General features: G+C 30.0%; 1 protein-coding gene across 1 annotated transcript; it reads right to left on the bottom strand.

Moving 5' to 3' along the window:
* Positions 1–7,235: 7,235 nt before the first annotated feature.
* LOC131943275 (mitogen-activated protein kinase kinase kinase A-like) lies at positions 7,236–19,868 on the bottom strand. The gene is made up of 10 exons (XM_059303298.1): positions 19,599–19,868; positions 19,331–19,470; positions 15,036–15,155; positions 14,108–14,243; positions 12,409–12,577; positions 11,902–12,125; positions 11,618–11,755; positions 11,357–11,410; positions 10,038–10,334; positions 7,236–9,769 (listed from the first exon to the last, which is right to left on the bottom strand). The coding sequence occupies exons 1-10, from the start codon at positions 19,624–19,626 to the stop codon at positions 9,441–9,443; spliced, it is 1,635 nt and encodes a 544-aa protein (XP_059159281.1). The 5' UTR covers positions 19,627–19,868; the 3' UTR covers positions 7,236–9,440.
* Positions 19,869–21,521: the final 1,653 nt, after the last annotated feature.

Raw genomic sequence — 21,521 nt, forward strand, 5'->3', positions numbered from 1 at the left:
TATATATATATATATATATATATATATATATATATATAGTTTGGGGGGGGGGGGGGGGGGGTAATTACATAGTGGGGTGAATGACAAGGGGGGTAATTGACAGGGGGGTAATTGCTCCGGGGGGGGGGGAATACGGGGGGTAATGTCCGGGGGGGTAATTGACGGGGGGGGGGTTAATGTCCTGTTCCCTATTATTCATTGTATATACAATTTTGAATTATAGAAAACAAATATTCAATTAAAAAAATTTTAAAAATCAATAAAAATTGAATTCACAAAACGATTTTTTAATCAATGTTTTGAAGAAATAGATTATTTCTGCAATAACAATCGTTGTTTTTGGAACTAGGTCAAGTGTATCTCCTCCTATTACTGAATCCTGCTTAGTATTTTGTTTACTTTAGTGTATTTCTATTTGATTATCTTCTTCGATAATTTTTAACGTCTTTATTAGTTTACCATGTGTCGCCTCTGCCTGCTTGCGCTTGAGCCATTTACTTAATAGATTTGTGATTGTGCTTTGGATATTGTTACCACTTGTTTCCTTTTGTTGTTGAATTTCTGTCCATGGAATGCCCAAATGGATAAAAAGATGTTCCCAGTTAGTCCCGACAACTTTTGAATAACTACTAGCGTCTTTTTCAGTTAGTGGTGTATGCCACACTTTTTCACAGTTTAATTTTTTACTCAGATCTGCAATAAAATTTATAAAACATTGAAAATGTCAACTTTTATATAATTTAATGTATAGTAAATTTTTCATAAGAAAAGGATATTTTACTGCAGTTGGCATGATATAAAAAGTTCAAATAATTTACCTTTTCTTGCTTTCATTTTCCTAGCTAAAGGATTACATCCCGTCTGATTCATTGCTGAAATGACCTTATCAAAGTGTGATTGAGAATCGTTCTCCAAAATTATTTCAAGCAGCTTTCCACAACTTTTCTCCCAGGAATCTATCTGTTAAATTTCATCAAAAGCTTGCGGTGTAATAGCTTTGGCTGCAAGTAAATGCGATGCAACCATTTGGGGATCTAGATTTTTAATCATCTCTTTATTATAAATCTTCAACGTCATCTTTGCTGAATCTTGATAATCTTCAAAATCTTGATCTGTAAGTGTAACTTGTGAGGGTTTATAGCAAAAGTTATAATACAGTAAAATCAAGTTAGGTCTTAAATTAGCATTGAAATACTCAACAATTTTAATTATATTTTTTAAATTTAGGTAAATCTGCTTTAAACATTTTATTTTTAAATATTGTCTAGTACATTTTAAACACTGAACGAACCAGCTCTTTTACTTTATAATGTTTCATAATATTTATATGTGCATATAAAAAACAAGGAAGTTTTTTTTTTGTTTCCATAAAATGTGTACGTTTCATACATCAATAAAGTTAATTTTGTGAAAATTATTTTTAATCAGTTTTTTTTATCTTTATACTTTAATTTGAAACCAAAATTCCAAATTGACAATAAAGCTGTAATTTACATAACGAAAAAAACAAATTGTAACTTTTATAATAATCGATGTATCGTTTTTTTTTTTGGAAAAACAAGAAGAACATGAAGCAAGTTACCCTCGGACAATTCTGTGTCTGAATGATCACTGCAATTGAGAACATCGAAGTCTGTAGATCCTAATTTAAAACATATACAATATTTTAGACATCTAACGTGACGGATCTATGATCACTTTACTCAATTCGTCATTATAGATATAGATTCTTGTTACATGATAAATTGCGTGCGTATGTCAAATATAATAATTTTTTAAAGAAAGTTCGCTTATTTGTATGTGTATGTCATGTACATCTACGTTTTTATGTTTGCATGTGTCTGTGTTTGTGATGATATGTATGTATGTTTCTGTTCACATGTTTAAATATTCACAAGCCAAGAAACAAATAGGCGTCAGCAGTGAAGAGAGAAGTTTCAGCGCATTTTGTTCGTCAATTTCTAAAATTGAAAAAAAAAAAAAAAAAAAAATTAAATGACTTTCTAAAACACTATAAACATTAGAAGATGGTCTGGTACAATTAAATACATAAATTACAGTTAACATTCATGTTAGAATTACATAGAGTCTGCTTTAATCTTGTGATAGACAAAGCGAACAGCTTGGCACACAATACGTAATAATAAATTTATTGGTAAAAACATTGTACCATCTATTACATATAGTGTTTTTAGAGCATCTACGTATTTGTAGTATTTATTATAAGAATTTTAGTAAAAAAAATACCTACGGATTCTGGAGTAGAGTTTACAGTTCCCTGTTCTGGTTCTTTGTGTCCTGAAATAGAATTCAGGCATTTGTCGCATTTGGGCAAGTGTCCATTCGGGCATTTGTCGCATTTGGGCAAGTGTCCATTCGGGCATTTGTCGCATTTGGGCAAGTGTCCATTCGGGCATTTGTCGCATTCGGGCAAATGTCCATTCGGGAAATCGGCCTTCGGGCAAACGGCATTCGGGCAAGTGACTTTCGGGAAAACGTCCGACTCCCACATATATATATATATATATATATATATATATATATATATATATATATATATATATATATATATATATATATATATATATATATATATATATATATATATATATATATATATATATATATATATATATATCTATATATATATATATATATATATATATATATATATATATACATATATATATATACTTTTTTACTTCATATATATATACATATATATATATATATATATATATATATATATATATATATATATATATATATATATATATATATATATATATATATATATATATATATATATATATATATATATATATATATATATATATATATATATGTCACATCTGGAGGGTCGCCGATGTTTGTCGTACCTCTGGGACGCTGTTCTTTCTACGCCTTAAGTTTTCATTCAGCACAGCCTGGGCCTTGGGCGTCTGGAAGTTGTGTGAACTAAACTGTTATAGCAAAATGCTTCAGAAAGTACTACTAATGCATTATAGTGTAGTTAGGAACTCATTAGAAATTAAATTCATTTTATGTTCTTTAGATGACGATCCAAACCTAAAAAGTACACAACTTACTGAGGAAGAAATCTGTAGATTTGCAACTGTTTTTGGCGGGACTGGGAAATATTTCTTATGGTACTTGGTTTCAGTTCAATACAAGTGGAGAATGAAAAACTTAACTGTGGTCACAATGTACAAAATACTATTGCGAGATGTTTAGGTATATGGTACAGTAAGAATCGAAACAAAGCAACATATCAATATATGATTAAAGTCTTGACCAAGGCACGTGATGAGCACAATGTCGACGTCGATATAGCCCTGGCGGAAAGTTTATTCTAAGCTAGAGTTATAAGAGTAATAAAGAGGGAATTTTTCACATGTAAAGAGTATAATTTTACATAGCATACTCTTATTTTAATATAATTTATTTTATTTTATTTTATTTTTTTTTAATTCTTCGTCACGTTTTATTCTTCTTTCGAAAGTATTAAAGTTTGGTAATCTATCGTTTTGGGTACGTAAAATCGCCCGTGGCTATTTATGTACGAAAACGTTACCTCATTGTCAAGGCTTTAATAGAGGTATATTGTCATACTTTTGTGTCATATATTATAGATAAATGAATAATAAACCTAAATCAATGGCTAAATATATCGATATAGGCCAGAAATTAACTTTAAACAGCAGTGTCTGAGAGCAAGATTTGCTATATAAACAGCAGCCATTTGTAAAATAGAGTGGCTTCCCCCTGAATCTGGCGCTAAAAGCTTATAAAAATAAAACTTAGACAAGATGGTTGCTATAGTAAATGAGCATGGTTGCATCTGTTGGAAACATCGCTAGTCTTCATTTATTACGGAAAAGTTTTAATTCAATTGTTTAAAAACAGGTACAAAAATGAATCAAAAAAACATTTTTGAATTTTTTAAAACATAAATCCTCCTCAAAATGTGAAATAATTATTAAAATTTAAGGAGTCACCTGTTTTTCACATTACAAATTGCGGGCGATTTTACGTACCCAAAACGATAGATTACCTAAAGTTTTTCTTGTTGAATTAATCCGTTGATATTCAGTTATTAGCGTTTATAAATAAAAATGGTACCTAATTTCCGATTTCTCAACAACCTTCACAATTTTACAATTTCTTATATTATCGAATCAGCATGTTCAAAGAACTGCTTGCCTCCAGACATTTTCTCGAAAAACGTGATGTTTTCTCACCTACTATTTCTATAGCCCGATTTCACTGGAAACACCATCTCAACTCTTACTGTTATATATGAGTTTAAGGGAGTCGACTCCTGTTTCATATAATAACAGTTTCTCTTAATAATAAATGAATCATTGATTTAGAGAACAGTGATAACGAACTGTGCTTAGTATTGTGGATTACATTGGTTAATGTATTTCCATTTGATTATTGATTTGAATCAAGTTCAATGTTTCTATAGTTTACCACAGGTATCTCCCATCTGCCTTAAGCATATAGTAACTACTTTTTTTTAAAACAAATTCTGTAATGGATCTTCATAAGAATGTTGTATTTTACATTTTACATAATTTTTAACAAATACATTAAAGCTGATTTTTAAAGACACGTTTTTTTTCTAATTTTCGCCTGCTTGGGTTGATGTTATGTTAATAGTGCGTGAGAATGTGTGAGAGATGAAAAGAAAAGTTGTCGATAGGGTGGGTCGCGTGTGAGGGCGTTTGTTTGTGTTTACTGACGATTTTTTAAAAATTTAAAATAAAATGTATTGCTACAGTAACAATGCGTGTATTTGGAAGTGTAGAGCCTTCGTGTTTTATCTCTCTAAATACACTCTTTAATAAACTACTAAAGGAAAATGCTATCAGTATCTGAATCTCGGTCTCTCCATTTCCATCTCTCATTTCCACCGCTCTTTCTCTCCCTTCCTCTATTACTTTCCCAGTCTCTGTCTATCCCTCTTCCTCTGTCTACCTCACCCACTACTCCCTTTGCAATTTTACTCACTTATTTTATGATTGAGCTTAATATCATATAGGCCTACTTTTAATGCCTTTTCGTCTTTCGAATGAACAAAAATAACTTCTTCATTTTCTGCCTCGATTTCAGGGTAATGTAAATTTAACAACGTTTCCTAAATGGGGCGGCGTGGCCTAGCGTTAGAGCAGTAACATTCTAACTCAAAAGTCAGCAGAAAATTCCTGAGACAACCCAGATCTGAAGGGTACCTAACTTACATTAGACGGCTGGGCATAGTGCTGACCACACTATCCCTTCATATGCAGACGTCACAGAAACAGTTGAAATCTATTTCACTTGCCCCATGGGCCGCAAGTTTCGAAAGTGAACTACTGCGTTTCCCGTATAAGTCCTTTATAAGTGAGAAGCTTAATAAATTGAAAAGTACTTTCAATTTAAAGAGTGCAACAGATAGATTCAATCACTGCTGAGTTGTCAGTGTGGTATTAATTTATTATGTTAAAATATGCATCTGAAACAATGTGGATTATGTTCTATAGTCTTTTACTTTGACAAAGACAAATACTAACATCAAAATAATGCCGCCCTTTATTAGGGATTCCAGCGTAAATAAAAATCAGAAAAATTAAAACACTATACTTAAAAAATTGGGAACAAACGTTATGGCGCGAATCGAAAATACGGCTGGTTAGTGTATAATTTTGGATTTGGTTCAACTTATATCACAATAAAGTTCACATTTATTGTGTGAGATTGCATTGGGCTTGTATGTAAATATCGACAGATATTTTTTACTTTTTGTATACTTTCACGTTTAATAAAAAGCATGATATATTTCTCAAAATCAATAGAAAATTGAAAATAAAGCAAAATTAAACCTTACTTGATAAAAGGAAATTTACATAATAAACTAAATAGCGAAACACTCTAAAAAAATAAAACAAAATATAGCATACAACAAGTAAGTATGAAAAGTGTTATTACAAAAGCGCTCATAAATGAAATATAATAGTTAATTCTTGCTTCAATTTTTTTCAAATTAATGATGTTCACTACTGTTTATTTGCAATAATAATATGCTTCAAAATATAATAAACTAAAAATGTTGTAGTTGAATAATTTGAAATATATGACAGGAATGTGAATGTAATAATATATTACACTTTTGAGGCATTTCTGTAAAACCTGTACCTATATTCCAACATAATAGACTACTTGTTTGTAAAACAAATAACTGGGAAATATTTTTTTTTAAATATAGCACACAAGTAAGTATGAAAAGTGTTATTACAAAAGTGCTCATGAACAAAATATGAAAGGTATTTCTTGCTTTTTATTCTTTGCAATTAATTATGTTCGCTACCATTTATTTGTAATAATAATATGCTTCAAAATATAATAAACTAAGAATAATGTGGTTGAAAATGTTGAATTATGTAACAGTAATAAGAATCAAAATATGCACCATCACAAGTACTAATAATATAATACACTTTTTTCTGCCACAACTGTATAATTCAACATGTTAGACAACTTGTTTATAAAAAATTAACTGTTATTATAAAAAAAAAAACAATGTCCCTTCTTTAATAAGCTAGAGAAAAGTACAGACATTTATGTTGTAGAGACACATGTGCATAGACAAATATTCCCTTAAGCTAGTCTTAAAGACCGAGCAATAGAGATTCTAAATATTTTATTCTCAATGCCTGCTTGAAACTTTTAATGCCTAAATAATATCAATCGTGAATTTTAATTCGTTATACTAAATAATTTATATTTTGATCTTTTAAAATTAACTTAAACAAGAGTACATGAGGAACAGGATCTATACGTGGCATGACCATACTCGTGACGACAATAAAATACATGTTTCAAAGGCAAAATCAGATCACAAATCTTTAATCAAAATGTAAATGTATGCTGTAATTTTAAAGCTAAATTCTGCCATGGATCTTGTTGAAAATACTTATCAATTGCATTATTTTATGTTAATAATGTACATGGACAGTGAATAATCAGAGTATCAGTGTCCCCTCTCTGTGTAGAATAAGGCTAGTTCATGTAAGGCACTTAAACATTATACTACTGTATGCTTTTAACTAAATCCGCTTAAGATCGTTTTTGACTAGAAATAAAATTTGATGCAGTTTTTGTAAAAAATTATACCAGCATATTATTTGCACATAAACGCTAGAGTCTTGTCATTCGTACCAGAGAGCTGTTCGTGCCACCCTCATTTCGCTACAGCTGACCGTTAGTAAATTGCAGAAATACGCTGAAATCGTTCTAGAATATTCTAGATGATGAAATTTGTGTGCTGACAAAAATGGCGAAATCGGTTTTTAAGAGAAAAGGTAAATCCGTTTGTGTGCGTTGCGAATTTTCGCTTATATGTCTAGACTGTCTTTATGGCTGGTCGTCCATCAGAAGATTCGTATAATTATTTTTTTAGGGTTCCCACAAATCCATTCTAATTAACTATTAAATCACTAGCCGTCGGTACCCGTTACACGTGAATTTAGGCTTATACATTTAATGTTATACATAATTGAGAAACATATTTTACAAAATAGTGATTGGTCAAAAAGCACACACTTATAAAGAGACTTAAATTGGTCCGTTAAAAACCCGGCTATTCAATGGTATTTATGTTATTTTTTAAAGTAAGTTGTATTACTTTTGGCCGAGACAATTGTATACATTTCATAGCGTACATGCTGATAAGTAGATCTATAGATCTAACTCAAATTTGAATTAAATAGTTCATTTTTTCATATTCTAAAATATGAAGATGACGTCATTAGTTTTGTGTTCTTTGCGTAATTTAAACATGTGACATGTGACGTCATTGTTTTATTGCGTTCTTGTCAAAGTAATAAACACTTTTCCGGTTGCATAATTAAAATTGTATTTCTATACTTGAATATTGATTTATTTTTATTTTTCTTCTTTCAATAAAATTTAGTTTATACATTTAAAACATTTAACATATTATTTTTAAAAAGTCAGTATCAAGTTCTCCATATATTGCTGAAGATACTGATAGTTTCTGAAAATATTTTGTGGACAGAGAGAGATAAGTTGCACATGGTCTTTTATATATTAGGATATTTCGGTAAAACAATATAACCCGTGGCAATCAATGCATGTCAAGACTCAAGCAAATGGAAGTAGAATAAAAGAAATCCCTTACAACGTCAGTCTTTACCTACAGATAACATCGGAAACAAAAGAACAAATATAACGTTGAGGAAAATTTTAGAGGACAAATAAATCACACTATGAAAACAGACCCGATTATTTTATCTAAATCTACAGATACAAAAAAAACAATCAAAAAACACAGCTCTAAAGAGAACAAACCACACAGGTAGGCCTACTTAGTGAGAAGGACCTTCAAGAAGATATGATATCATTTTTAATTTGTATAATATATTTATTGATGGGATATGGCTATTTATAGTACAAAGGTAATTTAGTACCGCTTGGACTCACCATATGTACTATTTGGCCGCTTTTGGGGTTAATTAAAACCGTTTGTTAATTTTTTTCTCTAACTTATCTTCCCTTTCCATATTAAAATCTTGAAATCATGATACTATTTTTTTCGTTAAATTAAGTTTGCTGTAACGTTACAAAAACACCTTCTAACAGCGTTTTTTTTTTACTTTCTCGTATACGAAGTATAGTTGAAGTATTATAATTGTGCAAAAAAAAAATCGATATTTTTACAAATCTCGACGATTTACACCTCCTTTAGTCGGTAATACGTAGTTTTGCAACTTTGTCCGTATGTCTGTGTGTATATGTGTCTATGCATGTGTGTGTGTATGTGCGTCTGTGAACACGATAACTTGAGTACCGTTACAGCTAGGTTGATTAAATTTCATATATAAGTATTATATCAAATTTCATATAAGCGAAACTTATTCTACTTTCTATTTTTCAAAATTGCTGTTTCTGATAGATAAATGAAATTGCACATGTAAATAAAACATCTAATTCTCTGACTTCTTTCAAATTTTGAGTAATCTCTGTTGAACGGAAGTAGTAATTTACGTGATTTCCGATTTCGCAAAAAATGAATATAAATTCATAAAATATTCCGCACTATTATTCAGATATGTTTGGTACGCAATTCTTTTCTTTCCGAGATTATATAATATTTTTTAAAGTTTAAGTAATTAAAAATGGATTAAAAATTGTCTATATTCCGAGTTGCCATCCCCCGTAGTGTATAAGAATATTGGCGAAAGTTTAGGGGAAATCACTCTCGGTTTATTTAATTATTCTACTTATGGGGTACTAATTACCAATTTTCCACCTAAATTTGTCTTTATAACTATCAGTAATAGGTGTTTATCTATTGATAAAAAATAAAAATATACATTGAATAAAAAATAACCATGTTTTGTTCTTCTTTCACCGATTTACAGAACATATTTACACTAGGAATATTTTCTAAAAACTCTACTGACATGCTCCAAATCAATTTCAATCTTGCTGTACTCGATTGTTGTGTTCAGTGTTTCTAAAAATTTACCGTGTGTCGCTTGTTTGCCTTCACGGTGAATCCATTTTATCAGAAGGTTGGTAATTGTTCGCTTTTCATTTTTCCTGCAGGCTTTTAATTCTACATCAATTTCGTTTTTTGTAAAGCCAAGATGAAGAAACAGATCATCCCAGTCTTTTCCCAAAGCGCTAGCGTAACGACTTGCATCTGTTTCCGTTAAAACTGTACTCCAAAGTTTAAGGGATTTCATATTATTTTGTAGATCTGGGGATAGTTATATTTTTAGACAGTAAATAAATACATTCATAATATAAAAATTAGGGTTTAGATTATTATTAGTATTCATCTACACTTACCACTACTTGTGCGCCTTACGTGCATGTTAATGTACATACATACATGTATGTGTACATGTGCATAGTCATGTACATTTGAATGTACATAGACATGTACACAAACGCAAACGAGCATGCACATGCCCATGCATTGCACATACACGGTCATTGAGTATTTGTATATTTCTAAATATTACCTTCTGTTCCTCTAATCTTCTTAGCAAGAGGTTTGTAGCCAGCTAACTCCAATGCTTTTATGAAGTGATCACAGTGTGATTGTGGGTTGTTTGCCATTATTATTTGAAGCAGCTTTTCCGTTCTTTTTGTTTTTGTAGTTTCAGCTTCAATCTCTTTCATCTCCACTTCCGTGATGACGCGATCTCCAAGCAAGTAATGCACTACTCTTCTAGTATCTACTTCGTCTACTATGTCCTTGTAGTGCTTTAGTAATGTGTTGTCTTTGACGGAGTAGTTATATTCGTCGTAAACATTTTCTGTGTTAGTAAATTTCTTTTTTAATTTAAGGATTATTGATGTAGCTTAAATTTGTTACATGTTTAGTAGACGCTGTCATGAATAGTATCGAATATATCGAATGGTTTATAAAATATTTTTGTTTTAAATCATTTGCGATGTTATAAAAATAATATGGTTATAAATATTTTTATGAGGTTTTTAATGGACTTTACTATAGCTTTTTGGTGTTTTTACTTTTTTAGTAATCAAACAATACTATAAAATAAAAGTCCAAAAACAATTTTTTTATAATTTCATCACTGGAAATGGCTGAACTATGTCTTGTTTAAAAAATTAAAAATTTTATCTAGAAAATTTTATCGGCAAAACTTTATTACAAATTACTATGAAGTTCTTCATGAAGTGTGGTATTCAGTATATTAATCACTGAGTCCCTTTACATCAAATCATCGACTGTCTTACAAAAGTAAAACTTCAGGTAATATTTTAGGCTTGAGAAAAATAAATAAAAGGTAGCGTTAAACTAAAAAATGAACTTCAAATTCTTTTGAAATTGTATTACATTGATTCTAAAAAATATTAAATTTCTGAATTCTTGTTTAGCCTTAAGTATTTTTTATTTTTTACGACTGTTTAGTTGACAAAATCTAAAATTAACACATCAACATCAAGGTCAATAATAATGATGATGAAACCCGATTAGTCAACTCGCTTATGTCCATTGTCATTATTTTGTATGAATTAAATGGATGTTATGTTGATTGCGTAATAATACATATAATACTAGATAATAAATTTCTAATGGTGTTATTTTATCTAATCAGCCCTAAAAATGAAAAATAATGCGATATATTTCCTAAGCAATTGTTATTGTAATTTATCTAAGCATTGTTTTTTTGTTTTTTATTTTGTTAAGTGGCTTTCAGTCACAATTTAATTTACAACAATATTGCTCTTTTATTTTTTAAGGAAAATCATAAACATTATTTATTTTGTGCAAAATACACTATGAGAACAAAATACAATGTATTTTATCTACCTTCGGGTGTATCTGAATACTCATCACCACTAACATTCACAACATTTAGAAAATCTGGAAAGTGTAACGTGAAAGTTATATTCACAATACTAAAAACGATAACTACAATAATTATTTTATAACAATAATTTTTCTTAGAGCATTTACAACATATTTTAGTGGTTCTTTTATTATATCATTTAAAAAATAATGAATTATAATACCCAAATTTTATTTATAAACGATCAAATAATATTTTACGTAAAAGATTCAAACGCATACCTTGAAATTGTGGGTTAAAAAAGTCACTATTTAGAAAACTGTACCCTTTTTCAACAATATCTTCTGATGAGCTAGAATCACTTCCATTAAGTACAGTTCCGGTGATTAATGAAATATCAATTTCGTCTTGCTGACTTTCTATTAAAAATTTAAAAAAAACAAGATGACAAAATGAACCTATTAACCGAACAATATATGTTCTTAAGTTTTTAATTCTAAACATTATTGATGTTACCATAGTATTTATTGAGTTATTTTATTTTAAAATATAATTTAGGTTATACTTCCGAGTGTTAATAGTTTTTTCTTCAGTTCCCTGGCAGTTGGCCTATCCGTTGGCTCAATCTTACACGCGTAGAAAATCAGATCCTTTAATTTTTGTGGGAAAGTTTCTGGTAGAGTAATTTCTAGCTTTCTCTCCTTTGCTGCAATGGGGAATTTGTGTACTGCTAAACTTTGAAATGGGATTTTTCCAGTACCCATCTGATAAATAGTGCAGCCAAGGCTCCTGATATTGGAAGACAACAACATTTAATAAATCATTAAAAGTACTAGAAATTATTGTGTAACAGGTTTCGTTGCATTTTATCGACATAATCTTTTACAATGGAATACGAATCTTAAAACAATTTTTTTTAAATCAGTGAATATTTTTTGTCCATGTGTTTATTTTTTTATTTTATTTCGGATATACTTTCTGCCTTAAAAAAACAAATAAATAGATTATTAATCCTAAACCAAATTTTTTTCATAAATGCTAAAACAAATATTGTTTTAAAAAAATATTGTACCATATGTCAACCTCGTAACTGTGTTTTACTTCTTGAAACAATTCTGGTGCCATCCAGTTGTATGTGCCTTTAGGATCAGTTCCTGCAATTGAAAGTGTTTGAAACATCTCACTGTGTCCAAAGTCTGCTAGCTTTATGTTAAATTCATCCTCCATTAAGATATTCGAGCCTGAAAAAAATAAAATATAATGCTCTTATTAAAAAGGGAAACATATAAAACTATTTTTTTATATTCAGCGAAAATTGTTTATTTGAGAGACTTTAGGCAAAAAAATGTTTAGTTATTTTAAGTTGTCTCTATGTAGCTAGCCATCATTACCCGTTGCACATGAATTATAGGCCCTTTTTTTAATTGTATACTTGTTTGAAAAATATATTTTATAAAATAGTTATTGGTCAAAACTCAATGTACTTTACCACACGTTTAACTATATTAGTGACAAGGCAAAGAAATAACTAAATAGCTAAAAATCCGACGCATTCAAAATAACATTAATAAAAACCAAATTATATACATTATTAATTAACACAACACCATAGTAAATTCCCAAACTGATTAAGTGACTTAAATAATTCAGTTAAAAACTCAGCTATTCAATGATATTTTTGTTCTTCGAACTAATTTATTTATATTATTTTTGGCCGAGAAAATTGTATAAATTACATAGCATAAGGCTTGGTAAGTAGATCCATAGATTTAAACCAAATTTAAATTATTAAAATTGCCAATCGAAATAGTATATTTAAAGATTAAAACTCACTTTCGGTAGACATTGTAAGTGGGCTTGTCGAATATAAAACAATCCTAACACAGTGGGTGGATCTATCTAGATAAAAGGGCTAGCTCATTTATAGATAAAAAGACTATAAAAAAACCTACACAGCTAGGTAGCCGCTCGCTTTGTTAGCCTAAGGGAGAAAACATCAGCTATCCTTGGACCATACAACAATCATCTAAAGTCAGTAGTTATATTTCGGTCACACCTCTGAACAGGTTACACATATTTAATTAACGACCGCGTACATTGTGGAGCAAAGTTATTGGTAGTATGCATGCAAACTAAGCACCATTACTGATAATAACTCATCAAAGCCTCCTTCGTTACATCGCAGAGAGGTAACTTCACTTTTAAGAATCAGTTTTATTTTATTTGTTTTATGCATTTTCATGTCTTATACTTTAATATAAAAATATTATTTAAAAAATTACGTTTACTTAGGTTTGTCTTTTGATGCTTTTTTAATTAAGTTTAACTCATTATGCCTACAAAAAAAGTAAATACAATCCATAATATGACATTCAAATTTTTTTAAATGTTAAAATCGACTAAAATCATCGTAATTATTATAATTATTCTGTCAGATATTTTGTCTATGATATCATTTGTCCTGATAAATTTTGTCCTGGTATCTTTTGTCCGTGAGATCGTTTGTCCTGAAATCATGTGTCTTTAAGATCTCTTATCTGGGATATTTTGTCTGAGGTCATTAACTCTGAGATCGTTTGTCCTGTCGCCATATATATATAAATATATATATATATATATATATATATATATATATATATATATATATATATATATATATATATATATATATATATATATATATATATATATATATGATTTATATATATATATATATATATATATATATATATATATATATATGTATGGATACATAATCTATATATAAATGCCTTTTATATCTCTGTGAATTATCCTCATATCGTGTAAGTATATTAGCGCCTCCAGGATTTGATGTGTAAATGTCAAAGTCTTTTCCTCTGAGAGAAAACCACCTGGTTGGTTTTTAATGTAGGTTGCCAAAGATCCCTGTTGTATTAATAGCATATTTTAATTTAAGTAATTTTAAAATAAATTATATTAGAAATTAGCGTTAGTTAACGACTATTATAGAGTGATACATATTTGTTTACAAAAATTTTATAGATTGCAATGCTTTTATCTTAATGAGCTATGCTTATTTATGTCAATTATTTAAAAGCTAAACATGGAACTTTTCCCTTAAAAAACATTAAGTTAAAAATGCCATAGTATTGTTATTATTTTTGGATTTTCACTTTACTTTTACGACTTTAAAAGACAAAAGATGGTTATCAGTATAATTTCGATTCTTGGGTTAGTTGTATTTTAATACAGTACTATCATTCAATTTAAAGACACACAAGATGATCGTATAGAATAAATGACCTTCGTCACTTTGAATTCTTTATTTTCTGTAAATGTATAAAAACCTAGCAGCCAGTCTCTAAAATATAGGTGCTTCCGACACATTATTGATCAATACGCGTTGCATGTTGTCATTATATTTCGTACCTGAATTATTTCTATATTACTGCATCGGTATGTGTATAAATATTGTATTCTTTCTAACACAAAATGTTAGTATGGTATATTTAATTATTTACGTTTAAATTGACAACTAGATGTTCTCAAAGCCTATATATATATATATATATATATATATATATATATATATATATATATATATATATATATATATATATGCATATATATATATATATATATATATATATATATATATATATATATATATATATATACATTAATGACAGAAATAACAGTTTTTTTTTACTATCTCACCTTTAGCATGCATTCCATGAACAAAGATATTGTGTGGTCAGTCTTGCTGTATCCATACAATTTAATAATTCTATCGTGTCTCACTTTTTCTAATCCTTTTATTTCGTTCATCACACTCTTCTGTAAAACAGAAAAATGTTATGTAGTGGGTCACTGAAATGTGTTTACTTAAAATATCGTAGCTTTTTAAAATACCCACCCAGTGGTGAATCAATTGCGTAAAATAGCTATTAGTATATTTATTTTTATAATATAAAATAATGTAATATAATATATACTATTTTATAGTTTATATAATTATTAGTTTTTTATTTCTCTAATCAAGTTGGCCAACAATCAACTTGATTATTTTTTGGATGACCACAACATGTAGACAATATTATATCTATTTATATAGATTTTCTACTACTAAAACTCAAGTTTGTTTACATGTTTGAATTTTTTTTTGGTCCGATTGGCTACAGGAGAGAATCTGCACTATGTGTAGAGCTGTAAAATAGTAAGTGGGTAGAGAACAATTTTTTTTTTCAGACAGACTGTTAATCACAAATTTATTCAAAAAAGTTAATCAATGTATTGATTTATTCATTTGTAGATGAACCACATTAATTTTGAAAGTTCTAAACATTGACTTGACCTAGAGTGAATAGTGAAGTCACATGATTTATATACTTTTGAAAACAACACTTGCGGGTCCATCGAAGATTGTGTTGCCTATTCAGATATTTAACGGGTTCTAAAGCAAATTTTCTGTCCGATATAACTTTAACAATACGTCCGTTTGCCTTTTTTATTTGGTTTCAATAGTATTATCAATTTTTTAACAGTTATTTTTGTTTTAGTAGGCCTATACACTACATTTCTTAATATATAAAGATCAGCTGTCGAAGGAAGAAAAAAGTTATGAATCTAGTAGGGTTGCCAGGTGTCCAGTTTTGAACTGGACAGTCCAGTATTTGAGCAGACTGTCCAGGATAAAATAAATATAAATACTGGACAAGTATATGAATAATACTCTGTTACCCCCCTTCTTCTGCTTTGCGGCATACCTGAGAAGGGAAGGATGGAAAGGTGTCCAGTATTTTCGGAAAAGGTATCTGGCAACCCTAGAATCTAGCTAGATCTATTCTAGATCTATGTCACTAGAGACTAGACTTAACGTTAGTTCTAGATATAGACTTAATGTAAATTCTACATCTAGAATCTATGTCAGGCCTTAATTATTTTATATAAATCTTTGTTTAGCTTCAATGATCATCTAATTCAAGAATGCATGTGATTTGTGTGTCTATCTAGGTTCTAGGCAAAAACTAGAATTTAGACTTAACGTAAATTCTACATCTAGAACAAGAATATAGATCTATATATACTAAACTATTCTAGGCCTTAAATATTTTATATAAATCTTTGTTTGTTTAGCTATGGAATTGGCTAATTTGGGATATAGATCTAGGCCCCTAATTAAATTTAAAATAATAGGACATATTCGCGTAATTGGTTTCTTAATTTGCAGCACAATATAGGACTAATTTTACATTGGTTATTCAGTGCACCTATAGCTAAGATGATAGTGGGATGGCTAACATGCGGATGGTACGGGTTCTAGAACACATCACGACAAAGTATTTTTTTTTTCAATTTTTTTTTTAAACGGTCCTGATGAATTTAACTATCAGGACCTCGCGGGACACAGGGAAGGTGAAGTAGAGTTCACCTGTTTCTTTGTCTTCAGCATATTAAGGGATAGTGTGGTCAGAGACATGCTCGGCCGGAATCGTTTTTTTTTTAAACGATAAAACCATGTTGCCTGAGACTTGGTGGGACACTAGGCAGGTGAAGTAGAGTTTAGTAGGTCACCTGTGACGTCAGTATATGAAGGGATAGTGTGGTCAGACCCATGCTCAGCGGAATTTATTTTTTTTCAAAAGATAAAAAAACGCCTTTTTGAATGTGGGTTCTGGTTATTTTGTGATGATAAGTGACAGACCTGATGTCATTTATGGATGACCCCCGAAATCCACAGTTATTTAATTAGATAACGGGTAGTCTAGTAATACATAAAAACATTAATTTTTAAACTAATCTTACCACGTGTAATGTTGAATAATTTCCATAGACCAAAGAATCCTTAAGACATTACCCACATTCAAAAACGATGACACAGATAATAACACTATACACATTTTATGGTAGGTTGGTATCTATCTGGTCACTTCTTTATTACTTTTCTTAAAGTGCGTACTATCTTGGTTCATTGAGAATCAGTAGCGTACGCAAGTAACCTTTGCTTGGTTTATCAGGCTCAATTCAGCCCTACCTCTTTTATACGGTAGGTCTATTAACTTCGGGTTTTAAGACCTGTCTAGAAACGTTAGATAATCCTTTACGTAAAGTGTGCCTCGCATAATTTGATATTTCAATGCTAGCAGAAAGAGATACTGCATGTCTCTTGCCTATCGGCTGATCTATAACATTTTCCAAAGGCATCTTGTACAGATTCTCTTATTTTTAGGTGGATTGTGTTAAAAACTCTATGTAAATAAATGACGGGGGAGGGAAAGCTGAATAAATGTACAGAAAAATAAGCACATTCTCACACAACTTCAAGACCGTTAGTATGAGTAAAGACGGCCAGTACGTACATATGTCCTTATCGAGCCAATGCTTAAATACTTCGGAAAATTTAGTTAAAACAATATAAAAACACCGCGGATAAGAGTAAAACTGACAAGAAAAGATGAATAAGCAAACTTCAAATAAAAATTAACTATATTTTAATTTATAATCAGAATTATAGCTTTTGAAACAGGTAAAACGGTGAATATTGTTTTTGCAATTACCAGTAAAGAGGTGTGTGAGCAATACAATCATCTAACCCATATCTTACCATTATGTTAAGAAATAATCTTAAAAGAACACAAAAAGCAGTAGATAATTCAAAAATGTAAAGATCAAAAAGTTTAACCCAATCCAGTCCTATTCAGAACCGTGACGACATTTAGAAAACTTTTACACAATTATTAATAAAGATAATAATTATTTGGTTATTAGTGTATGCAGTTTATAAACTAAAAGAAGGTTGAATTAAATACATCTTTGTTTTATTTAACACACAACATTTTATTACTACTATGCATATTCTATTATTTTTTCCTAATATGAAAACATACCAAATAGAAATACTAGACATTTTTTAAAGTAATTTTAATTTTTGTGAGTTATCAGTCTTGAAGAAAAATATTTAATTTGTACGATTTTTGTCATGAAAAATTATAACTTTTGTGATAAATTATAAGTTGATCTACTATAAACATATTGTTATTTGTACATCAAATTAATTTAAACGTTTAGTTGAAAAATTACCTATTATTTAAGCATTGATTAATCTAGAAAATTTGTAATCATATATTTAAATATATGTATAAGAATCAAAACCTTATGAATATAGCACAAATGATCAAGTGGAGATTTTTACTATAAGCATTTCCGCTTGCCACACAGTCCTTTCATCTTTATTATATAGTTTGTGTCAACCATACTTGAAATTAAGGTTTAAATAAAATTGAATCACTGATCCTCTTGAATTATGCAACTCTGTTTCGAAACGGTATAGCTTCTATAAGATATATTTTGTAGTGAAACTCTCACTGTAGAACTAATAGATATACTCCAGTCGTAATAATGTTATTCGTAGATTCTATTTCACACAAAGCCAACTCTAACAATCAAACACTGAGCTCGCCATCACAACTCTACCCCCCCCCCTTTGTATGCTGTGTTAGTTAGTTGTTATCAATTTATGGGGGACGCTTATGTATGTGTAAAGGAGATGTGATACGTGTGCAGAGGGAAGGTGGTTAAATTTTGTTTTTTATATGTAAACGTCATAAATGTATGATCTTGATAGTTTAGAGGCCCTTAAGTCCAAAATGCAATTGTGTGTTAACCACACTTGCCTGTTGTTAATAAATGGAAGTTTGGAGCTTAGTAATCTGGGTATTATGTTATATCTGCTATAGTGATTTTAGTAGCCCCACAAAATATTAGATCATGGTATATAGCCCAATTTACTGTCTCGCAGTAGCAAATAACAATCCGGAAATGAGCTAGTACTACTAGTTATACGGATTGAAGCTTGACTCAAGTTTTCTCTTGCTTCTGTGCATTCCTTATTGCCATTTTAGTTCTTTTACGTGAAAATGTATTAAGGTTGAAAATATCGCAAATATAAATTACGATTATTATAATACAAGTGATTTAATTTAAAACCATAATTAAATTAGGTAACAGCTTACCACCAACTCCGTAGGCGTATCATCAGAAATACTGAACTGTTTGGCTGCATATTTTGTCTCGCCCACTTGATAAACAGTTGTTCCATTACCACGACCAAGACATTTTCCTTTTCTCCAGTTAGACGACCTGTCCTCGCCATCTATGAGAATTAAAATCTTGAACTACCCTTATTTTTAAAACAAAATTGCTTCATTTATTAATGTGTAGGATCATACAACAATTTGGTTTAAATAATTTCTAACAAATGTTAACACTATTCTCATTTACCTCCATAAAATGGTCCAGAATGTTTCATGCTTTATAATACTCCGTTTCATAACAATTAATTTAAGTAATTTACTGTGACATATATTCGAAATCAGACATACAAAATCCGTGTATGTGCTACAATTTGTTAGTCTCCCAAAACCTACTCTAGTTTTGAGATCAAAGAATTTAGGAAATTCCCGATTGTTTCGTCAGATTGCGTGATAAGTAGGAGTAAACTTTTTTTATGTTGGTTAAAATAAACAATTAACAATTTAGTAAATAAAATCTATAAAACAAGAGTTTATTCATTCACATTGGTGTATGAAATATTTTAGACTTAGTTCTGCATTGCAATAAATTAAAAGTACATTTCATGACCAGATTTTTAAAACATACGTATTTTTTAAATATTAAATTTCAAACCTTCAATATAAGAATATTTCTTACAATAATATTTAATCTAAAATTATTGTCAAATGTCTGACACATTAAATTCCGTGCACAGTGTTTCAGAACATTTAATTAAAACTCTAGATTGTCGTTTATTCGAATCGCATGACAAATAAAAAGGGAAATTCAAATTCTGACTTAAAACATTTTCAGGAAATAAAATATATTACATATTTAATGGTAATTACGTTACGTTTAATATACTAACTATGTTTATAATTATAGGCATATTGTATACGTTAATATAGACTACCACTATTCAAAGTTGTTATATACACTACTATCGTAACCGTGACACGTCGTTGCGATGTAGTATTACACACCAAAGAGACTAAATATCAACGCGTTACAAATCATGTATTCTTGGTAATGATTAAACTTACTTTTTAAAGATTAACAGCGGCGGCCCAATAGTGAATCTTAGGTGTTGGGAGGCGGGTTTTTCCACACAGCCAAGACTCCCCTGTGTGCGCTGTATAAACGCCGTGGTGTTGCAAGCTTGAGTATCACCCCATATACCACTGGATTCTCCCCCCCCCCCATCCACACGGAGACAAATATGTATATCTATTTATATATTGCTGCGTTATCACTTGGTGCCTTCTCCCACTCTTCCGGTTGATAACTTTAAACTGTGCAAAGATATTAGTAACATTGTTCCTCTTTAGTCGGATGTAGCATGGTGTTCTCTTTAATTAGCTAGTTTACGTCATGATGCGCCCCCACCCCCAAAAACACACACTACTATTTAACTGTAATCATTAATTAAACTTTCTTCTATATATTTTACACTTTATTGCCTTGGTTGCAACCCCGCCAGCCACCGAATGGTGTCAACCACCTCCCCACTCCCCTAACACACCCCAGGTACGACGAGAAACGCTCTCGAAAGGCATAGGTTCCATTACTGCAGAGGCGCCGGGTTCCTCCCCTGGTTTGGTTAAGTCACTGAACTTGGGAAAGTAGGCCTCCTTTAAAAATAACACACAATTTATATATAAATACATGTATATATATATATATATATATATATATATATACATATATATATATATATACATATATATATATATATATATACATATATATATATATACACATATATATATATATATATATATATATATATATATATATATATATATATATATATATATATAAAGCAATGTATGTGTGTGTGTGTTTTTGTTTGTTTGTCTGTCTTTTATGCATATACCTTTCATCCGATCTCAATGAAACTTTGGTGAGTTGATAAGAACAGTCCAGGGAAGGGTTCTACAATATTCATATTATTATTAGGAAACTAAATTTTGAGACATGATCATGTTGTTAAATGTAAACTAGATAAATCGCCCGTTGATATAGAAATACAACGATAGACGTTCTTCAACCGGGGGGGGGGGGTCTCTGCTACCCTACCCAAAGAGATGCTTGAAAGAAACTCTACATGCAGAATACTTTTTTAAATTACACAAATAAATTTGGCGGTAG

The sequence above is a fragment of the Physella acuta genome, unplaced genomic scaffold (assembly GCF_028476545.2).
Source record: "Physella acuta isolate Inbredline_101_S28 unplaced genomic scaffold, ASM2847654v3 ptg000450l, whole genome shotgun sequence".
NCBI classification, from domain to species: domain Eukaryota; kingdom Metazoa; phylum Mollusca; class Gastropoda; family Physidae; genus Physella; species Physella acuta.

Coding starts and splice junctions, on each gene's coding strand:
- LOC131943275 (XM_059303298.1), bottom strand. CDS start 19,626: ATGAAACATTCTGGACCATTTTATGGAG. Junction 11,756..11,901: donor AAAACTATTAACACTCGGAA/GTATAACCTAAA, acceptor AATTTTTAATAG/AAAGTCAGCAAGACGAAATT. Junction 10,335..11,356: donor GTATTCAGATACACCCGAAG/GTAGATAAAATA, acceptor TTACTAACACAG/AAAATGTTTACGACGAATAT.